This window comes from Molothrus aeneus, chromosome 3, assembly GCF_037042795.1.
Source record: "Molothrus aeneus isolate 106 chromosome 3, BPBGC_Maene_1.0, whole genome shotgun sequence".
In the NCBI taxonomy this organism is placed as follows: domain Eukaryota; kingdom Metazoa; phylum Chordata; class Aves; order Passeriformes; family Icteridae; genus Molothrus; species Molothrus aeneus.
The window spans coordinates 35,023,819-35,035,854 of NC_089648.1; the positions used below are offsets into that span (position 1 = coordinate 35,023,819).

At 37.4% G+C, this 12,036-nt stretch overlaps 1 protein-coding gene across 6 annotated transcripts in view; it reads left to right on the forward strand.

Annotated features, from left to right (window-relative positions):
- The window catches only part of LTBP1 (latent transforming growth factor beta binding protein 1), a 188,097-nt gene that overhangs the window by 116,214 nt on the left and 59,847 nt on the right, over positions 1–12,036 (forward strand). For 2 of the 6 annotated variants that reach the window (XM_066546655.1, XM_066546651.1), the window contains 8 exons: positions 965–1,087; positions 2,628–2,795; positions 5,625–5,858; positions 6,751–6,773; positions 7,771–7,873; positions 8,453–8,551; positions 10,595–10,720; positions 11,875–12,000. In XM_066546655.1, coding sequence (XP_066402752.1) covers positions 965–1,087; positions 2,628–2,795; positions 5,625–5,858; positions 6,751–6,773; positions 7,771–7,873; positions 8,453–8,551; positions 10,595–10,720; positions 11,875–12,000 — 1,002 coding nt within the window. The remainder of the gene's footprint in view (positions 1–964; positions 1,088–2,627; positions 2,796–5,624; positions 5,859–6,750; positions 6,774–7,770; positions 7,874–8,452; positions 8,552–10,594; positions 10,721–11,874; positions 12,001–12,036) is intronic. The other 4 variants (XM_066546650.1, XM_066546653.1, XM_066546652.1 and 1 more) reach the window with 3 other exon arrangements.

A 12,036-nucleotide genomic window follows, 5' to 3' on the forward strand; every position in this document is an offset into this window, starting at 1 on the left:
TTCAGTCCATTCCCTTGGGTCCTGTCACTGGTCACCACAGAGCAGAGATCAGTGCCTGCCCCTCCTGTTCCCCTCACAAGGAAGCTGTAACTGCACTGAGGTCTGCCCTCAGTCTCCTCCAGGCTGAACAGACCAAGTGACCTCAGCTGCTCCTCATACAACTACTCCTCAAGGCTCTTCACCATCTTTTCTGCCCTCCTTTGGACATTCTCTAACAGTTCAATGTCTTTTTTACACTGTGTCACCCAAAACTGCCCCCAGCGCTCGAGGTGAGGCTGCCCCAGCTCAGAGCAGAGCAGGACAATGCCCTCCCTTGCCTGGCTGGTGATGCTGTGCCTGATGCTCCCGAGGACAGGGCTGGCCCTCCTGGCTGCCAGGGCACTGCTGGCTCAGGTTCGACATAATTCTTAAGAAGTTGTGTTGCTGTTGCCACAGCTGCAATGCTTTCCATGCCAGGTGTGTTCTGTGCTCCCTGAAGCATGTTCTTGCCATCAAGTTCCTTTGGGCTACAGATATTTTTGCATTGTGTTTCTTTCAGCATAATGAACCACTGAGCACTCTTAAATATAAATACTAATAAAAACTGTATTAAATGTGGCAAGCAGTGTTCTACCCTTTATAAAATATACTAGATTGGTGAAATCTTATCTCTTTGAATGTTCTTGTGAGCTGTGTTGAGCTGTGCAAGCAATCATCTAGTCAGGAGAAGAAGGGTCGATAAGCCGGTCAAAGTGTATTTGTTTTTCTAATTCAGAGTACTTAAGAATGATGTATAAATATAACTGTTTCTGTTATGTTCTCAGCAGTGTTTTGAAGGGTTATAAATCACATGTCAGTATGGGGAAAAGTGTTGATTAGAGTGTTAACTTGTAAGTTATCCTTCATATATTTAAAAAAGAACTTCTGAAGAAAGAAAAATATTAGTACATGTTTCAGCATCTGATTTTTTTCAATTTTCCCACAGATATCAATGAGTGTCAGTTACAGGGAGTATGCCCTAATGGTGAGTGCTTGAATACCATGGGCAGCTACAGATGTACCTGCAAAGTGGGATTTGTGCCAGATCCTACCCTCTCAAGATGCATTCGTAAGTAATACTGCTAATCAAAGTACCAAATTAGATACTTAGTTACATTTCAGATGAAGATTTATTTGACTGGGCCCAATTATTCTCATCTGTCAGCTTTCTTTTTCTGTCCCCAACTCATGTTCTCAGTTTATTTGCTTTATTTACTCAGTCTCAGTGCTCCTGCCTCTTTTCTGTTTCTTTGTCCTGGAAACCTTGGTCTCTACCAGTGGCTGCCCAGGATCCTTTCTATCTTTTCCTGATTTTCTTGTCGCCAAATCTTCAAGGCCATCTCCAGCTCCCATGTATATTTTTCAGTAGCCTGGAGTTTCCACTTTATTTTTTCACTCCCCTCTCTGCTAGTTTCAGCCAAAATCATCTTTGTGTCCTGCTCTCCCCTTTTCCACCTCTGCAGCTTTGATCTCAGTTGTTTCCATTAATAAAGATTTAGCCCAGGATGGTCTTTGGCACATTTTCCTTTTTATTAAGAAGAATTAAAAATGAAGAGATAATTAGGAGAAAGAAAAAGTTGTGAATGACCTGAATGCAAATATTTCCCTCTGTTAGTTAGCTTTTACTTTGGTTACAGTCAATGACCTCTGCTAGAAGAAAAAACAATGTAAAGAACAGCTAATTTTTTCACTTTTTTTGTGAAGAATATGTACAAGTGAAAAATAGCTATAATCCTAAGTTTTTTCTCTGAGCTATCTTCACATTTATAAAATATAGTCTCAAGTCATAGGTGAGTTCTTTCTTTTTTTTTTCCTACCTTAACTATCTTATGCTACTAGTTAATAACACTCCATTGCTGAGAGAGCTTCTCAGCAGTTTGAAGAACTTCATACTGCTTTGTAGTTGAACACCAGAAGAAAGGAGTTGGTTGTTGGGTTTTGGTTTTGCTTCCGCATGTCATGTTGAAAATCAAATGTCTGTATTTTTTGATTTATGTGAACGTGTTACCCAGAAGTGTTAATTTTATGTTAATGTGGATGCATAAATTAGAAAGCTGGATGGACCTTAGCTTTCTGTTACCTTATACTAATCACAGTTTGTGGCCTCTGGCTCTTCCATATTAAAACTAAGCATAACAAAATGTTGATGTGTAATTGTCTCTTTTATGAAAAAAACCTCATATATGCTACTTAAAGCTTTTGCAGACTTATTGACACAGCCTGCTTATAGGTGGACATTCCTTTGGCTTTACAGCTTGACACAACTGTGTAGTGGCAGTGCCTGATCTTCAGCAGCTGTGTGCAAGTGAGAGTGACAATTCTCACTCTTTATTGTGGCAGCTTGGCAACTGCTGGTTTTGAATTTACTTGTTGTTGTTGTTTTTCTTTCAAATACTTCTTATCGTTGATCTAAAGTAAGCTGGAATTCGGAGCGTTTGATGCAAAATAAGCATTTTTAATGTTGTGATTCTCATCTGAGATAGGTGTTTGAAATAAAACTTCTGCTGACAGAATATTAATCTGTTTAAGTGGTTTTGGAAATCTAGTGGTGTTTCTCTGTTTTGCTTTTCATGTGAACAGTACCATCCTCTCTTCCACTTTCATTGCAGCTGATAACCCTGTAGTTGCTGAAGAGAAAGGACCCTGCTACCGGTTTGTTAGTGCAGGAAAGCAATGCATGCATCCTCTTTCTGTTCAGCTCAGCAAGCAGCTTTGCTGTTGCAGTGTTGGCAAAGCCTGGGGCCCACACTGTGAGAAGTGTCCACTCCCAGGAACAGGTAAGCACTTCCCACTAAAAATACAACCTCTTGGCCCCTGCCCCCTAATTTGTTATGCACGCTTCTACAAAAACCAAAACAACCACCAGAGTATATACTTTAGATAGAGGAAAAGTAACCCAAAATGTAGTTAATACTCTTCAGTTGTTAAAGGCTGTGGTGAAATGATGGCAGCTTTTGAGAATTCAGTTACAGAGCAACATGGGATGTAGTTTGTATTACACTTAGTAGGATATGCAAGGTAATGTCTCGGCTTTCTCATCTTCCTTCACATCTTTACCATCCATTTTGAGGAATGTGCTATTCCTTACTTGATACATAAAGCTCTCTTGTATTATCAGTGTTCCCTTGGAGCTCTGCTGTTATTTAAATATATAAGGAGTTCAAAAACATCAGTCTGTTTGGTCACCACTCTCACTTTGGCAGGTTATAGATTAAGATGCCACATACCAATCACTGTTTTCAAGTACTTTTTATTCACTGATGTTGCTTAAAACTGAAATGCCCATCGAGTCTTCAATCAAAATCAATTTAATATTACCTTTTTTCCCAAATGTAATATCAAATTAGAAGCATCTGTTTTAGAAGCATCATTGCTTGTTGTAATATACATGATGTCCAGTCTCTTGAGTATTTTAGCCCAGGTATTTGTAGCGACAATCCACTGTGCTTATTTGAAGCTGCTGCTGCAGATGTCACTGTCATGATACAGGTCATGTGTTTCTCTGAAGTATTTGTAAAGATTTACATTTTCAAACCAGCTAGCTTTGGGAAATCCAGAGCTACTATCAGAGATATTATGAGATATGATGAGCAGATTCCTTACTTTCTGAAGTTTGACTTACAGAAATGAAAGTGACCAACAGTTTTGAGCATTTCAATAGATTTTTAAAGCCACTGTTTCCTGCATGACCATTGGGTCACTAGATCATTGATCAGGATTTAAAATCCAGTTCACTTTTGGATACATAATATTTCTATGGCTTTTTAATGGAGAAAAAAATCTATTCTTATGAGATGACTTGCAATTTAAATGCAGGTGTTTCACATCTGTGAGAATATTGCATGAGGCTTTATGCCCAATAGTGTGTATAGTGGAGCACAGAATACATCCTTATATGACTGCTATATATTCACAAAAAATATATTGAGTATCATATGGAATTGGTTCTTTTAGTGATTTTTTTCTCAATGAAAAAAATTTTAGTAATGTCTTAGAAAATTCTGATGAGCTTTTCCCATTTAATGACTACATGCATGATTTAAAAACATGTTCCTTTCTGTAACAGGTTAAATTGATAATGTTTCAGAGTTTTCTATGAAAAATGTGTGAAAGTGAGATCCTCCAGAAGGGGGTAATGTATTTACTGCAGCATCCCATGTTAGTATAAAAGCGACTGAAATAAAAAGCTTCTAAAATATTCGTACAAAGTAAATAGTCTCCTAAAGAGACACTGAGAGGCCAGATTTGTATGCTCAAGTGTTGAGAGATCTTATCAGAGCTGTAGTAGAATAAGGCTCACATTTCTATTTTTCATTTGAGAGAATATGACCTGAAGCAAGATTTCCTATGTCCTAAGTATGCATCTGAAAGGACAGACATCAAATTTTCTGTCTTACTCTTTTGACCAGAATTCCCACCCTCAGTTGGGTATTATGGCAAGTTTTGATATTAGATGTCCCAGCAAAAAGTATTTCCTTATTCTGAATCCACTCAATTTAATTAGTTTCACCCTTCATATTTTCTATTACTAAGACACTATCAGAACACATTGTGCAGTTAATGCATACTGATTAATGTATAGTTTAACTCATCTCTGGAGAGCTTTTAGCTACTTTGTGCTTTTATTTTAGATACTAATTCATGTTAAAACCCTGATGTGTTCAAAATAGCATTTGTGAACGTACCAATGCCCCACTTGGCAGATCCCTCAGGCTGCCATAAGAATTCCCACACAGGAGACTAAATCTTTTTTGTTTCATCCCAACATGGCTTTACCTAGAGCAATAAGGACAATGAAGCACTGCTCCCTCAAGACTCCTAAAGGTTTCCTGACCCTGACAGGATTATAACTATTCTCTTTGATGGGGAGGAAGACTGACTGGCATTTCTTTCTCATTTTACTCTTCCAGTAGAACTGCAAAACATGATGCTCATATAGAGCACCTGTAGAGATAGAGCTTGACTTTAATTAACTTTTTCTGTAGCAGCTTTATAAATAAGGTTATTTCCCCTCTCTTCCAGTAGTAGTTTGGCTTCTTATGATCCCCATCTTGTTTTTAGCCAGCCTTTTTCAATTCAGTGGAATTTGGATCTGGACTGTTATGAGGCCTCTGATGTAGTCAGGTGGGATCCTGTGGATCAGTGTTGATACTGGTTGGTAGTGTTCTGCTCCTATAGTACAGGGCTGGTGAGCTTTTTCCCTTTGATTTCTAAAAAAAAGAAAATGATAGCAGTAGTGATCTCCATTCATTATGCAATATAGATGATAAAAACTACTTGCACATTTAAATTATTACACAGAAAGGATATACTGTTTGAAGGGGATTAATTTTAAGAAATCTTGCTATATTGACAGATAAGCATAACTAAAGAAAAATGGTAAACTGGAGTGGAAACCTCCTGGGAAAAACAGCCAGAACATGCTTTTGGGAGAATGCTCAATCGTATTAGCATGCTATGCATAGCTTCTCTTTAAGAAGTTTTTTGTAAATATGTATATACAATATGAGATGAAATTTTTTAGTGGTAGTCATTATATTTTCCACTATGTCAACATATTGCACTTTTAGACTCCTAAAAGGAATATTTTCCCATCCCAAATCTAGCTGCTTTTAAGGAAATCTGCCCTGGTGGAATGGGTTATACGGTTTCTGGCCCTCACAGAAACAAGCTATATCATCACCCTGCAGTTAGAGTACAGCCACCTGCCATTGGCAAGACCCCGATTACTCAACCTGTTGCTAAAGGTACTTCTCCTCCACCTCTCCCAGCAAAGGAAGAGCCAGTGGAGGCACTGACCTTCTCACAGAAAAGTGAGACTGAGATGGCTGTACAAGAAGGTGAGAGTGGGGGAATTTAGTCTTTCTCTGTTTCTGTGCATGTGTCTTCCATGGTTTGTTTCTTTGCGTGGCAGCTGCGGACAGTGCAGGGCCGAGAGGCGCCGCTCCCCACAGCAGAGCATTCCGTGGTGCCCAGAGTGTGGCATCACGGGATTTACTCCTCACAGGCTGTGGGTAGGTCCTGCCAGATGCTGAGACCATGGAGAGAGAGCGAGACTGCTTTAATCTCAATCATTTGTATGATCAGAAATAGTACATATTTTTTAAGTCTTTTTGTAAGACTTAAAAAACTTATTTTATATATATATATATTTATGAATTCTAAAAAGTAAAGCTGCAATGGAAAATAAGAATTTATATGAAATTTCTACCACTCCTTCCCAGAAAAAAGTCATATTTGCGGAGCAGAAAACCCCAAACTACTCTTACTTGTCTAAAGAAAAGACAGATTTAAATTTTTTTTTTTTTTGCAATAAATCCTTGCAAATTTGTTAGTGGCAAAATATATATCATTATGACGTTAATTTACCTTTAAAGTGTTTACAGATGTTGATATCCCTTGGAAGGTATTGTAAAGGTTTCATCAGTGAGTTAATAACCTGTGTGCTTGTCAAATTGTTTCTGAGGAAACAGGTAAACAATTGAGAAATCTACAAGGGAGCTGAATACTGAGTAAATAAACATTAGATGGTGTGTAGAATCTTATTCTGTTTTTCAGGTTAGTTTTTTACACTTGCTTCAGAAACATCATCTCATGTTTCCACTAGTTTGGAATGAGGTTTGAGCCTGAATTTTTTGTGTGATGGCAACAACCACTTCCAAATGTGACAAAATATGTAATAAAATGTTTTGTGAAAACTGATTAATTCTCTTTTTTTCTTTCTGATTTTAGTGGCAACTGCAGCTCCTGATCAGGTAAAACATGATGTAATTTATGTAGAAATTAGAATGCAGACCATGCATGAGATGGAATACAGATAACTGAAAGGATTTAGAATTTATGATGTACAAACAAGTCACTGTGGAGTTACTGCTCAAACCCAGAGGCAAAAAGAGCTCGTGTTGTTTATAATGTACAACAACAGGCAGGTAGTGAGGTACCGGAAAGAGATTACTTTACTTTAACCTCTCTTAGAGACATTTGCTGGAGGGTCTGGTACATATTGCTCTGTCCCCTTCTGGAGACTGTTTTAAAGAGGATACTGAAAAATGCAGAGAGTATGAAGAAAAGACACAGATACTAACAGCTAGAGGAAACAAATCAGAGAGAACCGCTATGAAGCTTTGAGAAGCACTTGTGAGACCTGCTTATGAGGCTGGTATTAGTGCCTAAGTTAATTTCATTGTATAGAGTGTCCTGTGTTCATTGGAGAAGAGTAAGTGTGTATCTTTGTGAAGTCCCCCATTCTGGAGGTTTCAGATTTTCTGTGCTGGAGATAATGGGATTTGTTGTGAATAATTGCAGCTGTGCTCCATTTAATTTTCTTACAGACATACAAGCATATAACATTTCTGTGAAAATAAGATGATCGGTTCAGTAGCTAAGAAGGAACCTTTCACAGTTGTCAGACACCTAGATGTGATTGTATACTTTTGTGTGATGCTGAACTACATTCAAATGCTATTTGTAAGCAATTAAAGACCAGAGAATGGGAGAATTATGGAGGGATAAAGCCAAAGATACAATTAGAAGCTCTAGGAAATGGCTGCTTCAAGTAAAATCAGTTAAATTTTATTCTATTGTATAAACATAGCATTCCATGTTCATTCAGTTTTAAATTGGTGGTGATTAATGATCTACTATCAAAAGCCACTCATGTGAGAATGTTAGCAGTGTCTCAAGCCAGGAGTTTGTGGGTAGCTATGAATTAAGAGAATGTTTCCAGAATGTTATATTTTTTTATCATTCTAGGAATTAGCTTCTATTGATCAAGAAAAGCAGCCTTATCTAGAGCCTGGGCAGCCTCAGCTTTCTCCTGGAATTTCAACAATTAACCTGCATCCACAGTTTCCAGGTAACTTATTTTATCTTTTCTTTCTGTATTAAAGAGTGCTTACAGTTCTTAAAGAATGGGAAAGTAGCAATTCTAGCAGAAGTTAATGAAAAAATGATTGGAGCTTCGAAAGCAATTTCTCCATGGTCAAAAAAAATCATGGAAGCAGAAGTAGGAGGAATTGAGAGGTTTGCATTGGTTTAGTGACTTGTTTAGGAGATAAAGACATATTTTAAGAAGAAGTGGTATCCTGGATTATGTGCGTGAGAATTTTACTGTCAGCAGAGGTGAAGCCTTGTACTCCTTTCCAGAGGAAACTGTGCTTAGGTGGCTCTTTGCAGATTTATGCATAACTTTTGCTGCAAAAGTTTTGTAACTGTGTTTGCTTTCTTTAGCAACTCAGTGGCATTTTTTCACAAGCAATAGAAAGATGAAAACCTCAATTACATGGGTTTTTTTCTACTGTAGGTTAAAGCAGAATTAACAAAAATCTCCATAGTGCTTAGCTTATTCATGTGTGAATTCTATAAGGGTTGTGGTTTTCGAATGCTTTAAGGTGGGTTTTTTGGATGTGATTGATTTCCATTCCATGTCACACAGTAGTGATTGAGAAAACATCCCCTCCTTTGCCTGTTGAAGTTGCTCCTGAAGTCTCTACTTCCAGTGCAAGTCAAGTTATTGCACCTACTCAAGTTACAGGTATTGTACTTCTCTTTTAGAACTGCAATAAATTAAGAAATTGCTGAGTTTCTGACACTGTTGTTCTGTGCTGTTGCTGAGTTACCATAGTGAAGAGAACATGGTTGTAGAACAGAAGGAATATTCTGGAGAAAGTGCAGAACAGCACAACAATGAGGCTTTCTACTATCATGAAAGCCAGGACAGGTCCTCCAGGATGTACCTGCCATTTTTGAGTCCACAAGTAAAGGACAGAAGATAAAATTAATAATTCACCTCAGATTCGTTTCTGGACTTTCTTTGCAGATCTGCAAGGCAAGTCCAGAACTAAATACTTCTTGAATACAAGTCAGGTTGTTAGACAGTCTGCATGTGTTTTCATGAAGTATACATGATAATGCTCAATGAGGGGTGTAGAGTTCAAGGGATGTAGATCAGAATGTTCTACAAAAAGCAGGTGAGACATTACTATAAGATCTGTTTTGAAATGTTCTTTTGATGTTTGTGCTTCATCCTTTTTTAAAGTATTAGAGTTGCCTCATCTACATCTATGTGTCAAGAAGTGAAAATAACAGAAATGCAAGTAATGCACCTGCCATAGCTGAAGTTTGTCTAAATGACAGCTGTGTCAAAAAGACATCAAAATTTCTTTTGCCATACATTTAGAAGCCAAAAGGTGAACGTACCATATTTGTATACATGAGAGCAATTCACATTGGTTAAAATGAACACAGGTGCTTTGAAGTGTTTGCAATATCCTGGTAAATACTGTAAGATGCATTCTTGTATATTGTAGAGATATTTAGGCCTACAAAGAGGTTTCCTGGTTTCCATTCAGAGGGAGAAATTTCACATACTTTATTAAAAAATGAACTCTTCAAAATGGCTTTCCTTCATGCAGGAATGGATTGTTGAGTTCATGAAATGCACGCAGGGTCTAAATCACCCAGTTGTTTGTAGGATTCTGTCTGCAGTTAAATCCTCCGGAATGTACTGTAAGAGTAGAGAAAGTATTCTGTCTGTCTGTAAGCATTCTGCTTACAGTAATTATAGCAAACTGCTGCCTTCAGTTTGCTATAATTACAGTTTATCAATCCCATACAAAGGTTCAAATAGTTGTGATCGTCACAGTAGAACTTGGAAGTCAGCTCTTCTGTGACTGTGCCCCTTCTACCAGCCAGCTCCCAGCTTCTTTACAAGGAGAGAAAGTTACCTTGCTGGGAGCTCGCATCAGTTAGTAAAAAGAAAATGATAATTTTCCATGTTCTGTTTTTTATTTCCTCAGGAAAATTAGTAGAACTAGAAATTGCTGTGTGCTATAAATCAAAATGTTGTTCAGAGATAATAAAGTAAAAGTGCTGTAAGATTTGTAGGACAAAATCCTAAACAGGATTTTAAAAATTGACTGCAATTTAAGCTGAGAAGTTTTTGAGTGCCTTATTTCTGTACTTTAAAATTTTGGTAAATTTAAATGTGACCTGCTTCTAAAGTCTAGATAAACAATTCTTCTTTACAGTTAAGTTCTTCTTTTTTGGGAATTACAATTCCATACTGCAGTATAACCTTAGTTTGTTGCAACTGAAGACAGTCATTAGTATTTTCTGTAGTAACTCATATACTTCAGGAATTTCTAAAACTACTGTAAGGATTTAGCATTCAATGCTGCCCATATCTGAATCTCCTTATCTTACAAAATACATACAAGCCATTAGTAGATAAGTATTCTATAAATCAGGATACCCACTGTAATCAGAAACTCACTGCAGTTATTTTCTTAATGTGCAATGCAAAGGTTGAGCCATATATACATTTTTATTTTAACTTCATTTTACTTTAAATTTTATGTACTGATTTATAGATCTTGGATGGGACATAAGATTGTCACTAGGAGAAGCGCAGATGGTTTCTAGATTCTTCCAGATAAGGTATCCATTAGAGAAATTCAGGAGTTGCAAACTTGATTTACAGTTGTTTTCATGCCTGAGCTTTCTACTTGGATTACAGAATATTGTGCACTTACTGAACAATGTAAGTTTAACATTAAATTTCTCTTTGTTTGCTTAGAAATCAACGAATGTACAGTTAATCCTGATATCTGTGGAGCAGGACACTGTGTTAATTTGCCTGTGGGATACACTTGCATCTGCTACAAGGGGTACAAACTGAATGATCAGCAGACAAAGTGCATTGGTATGAAATGATGCTTTCAAAAATCTGATATAACCATGCTATGAAATGCTTGCAATCTGGTAGAATCTGGTTAGGGGAAATCTCTCCAGAGCAGTCAGACGTTCTTTCCTCTGTTGAATACTTTCAGACTACAAGGATTTTTTTTCCTATGCCAAATAAAATTTGTGAGGTAGTCTCTAATACAGCCTTTTAGCTGCTCTAAGATTAGTGTGAATTTAATGAAAAGGAGTGAAAACGTCTCCGATTGTGATGTGAGAGAAAAAGAAATAGGCAGACCATCTCCTCTCAGCTGTATATTAGGTACCTAAAAGTCAGACTACTAGGAAGAAATACACTTGTGTTTGGAAAAAGAATGAATTTGTGCCTGTTTCTCACAGTGGTTTACCCAGCTACCAGCTCTGCAGGCAGACTAAGTCCAGGCATTTTGTTAGGTCATTCCTTCCAGCCTGCTACTGAGAAGAGAAAGTATATCATAAACAACCCAGAAGCACAGTGAGAGATCTGCAAAGTAAGGTCTCCATCCCCTTTTAAGCTAGTAAATTCTAGATGATGATTATTCTCTGATGAACATAAGGCAGAGCACAAAGGAGTCCTACATGAACCGTTTCAGATTTTGAAGCAGCTGTATTGGTATCTTTTCTTCATTCAGACTACACTGGTTCCTCTGTAACTTGGATCAGAAAGGGTGTATTGTATCTACAGATTATATGCTATAAAATGTTCATGCCATCAAAGCTCAGCAGCTTCACGCTGTAACACATGCTGTCAGGTGCAACTACAGTATTGAAAAATAAATTATGCAACACAGCCAAATGGCAACTTAGAATCCCTTTATTTCATCCAAATTTTATTAACATTCCATGCTTGCAGCTTGTGCTCGTGTTGCACACAGTGTAGTGATTTGAACTGTAATCATGTCACGTTCTTCAGGCCAATGCGATATTCTTACAGTGTAAGCCAATAAGAGCATTTTTCTCCAACCAAAACTATTTAATGCATCTTTTTTTCATCTCTGAGAGAAAACATATATACCTTTTCCAATAGTTAAAATAATTACAAGATCAGTCTTTTCAAATGCATTGCACAGAATGCACAAAAAAGAATCACAGCTATATACATTATTCTGTAGTCTTCTGTTTTCATTTCTTTTACAGATATTAATGAGTGTGATCAGGCACCACATCTCTGTTCCCTTGGACGCTGTGAAAATACAGAAGGAAGTTTCCTATGTATTTGCCAAGCTGGATTCATGGCCAGTGAAGATGGAACTGACTGCGTTGGTAATAACTAGTTCCCTTTATAGAAAATAAAAGTAT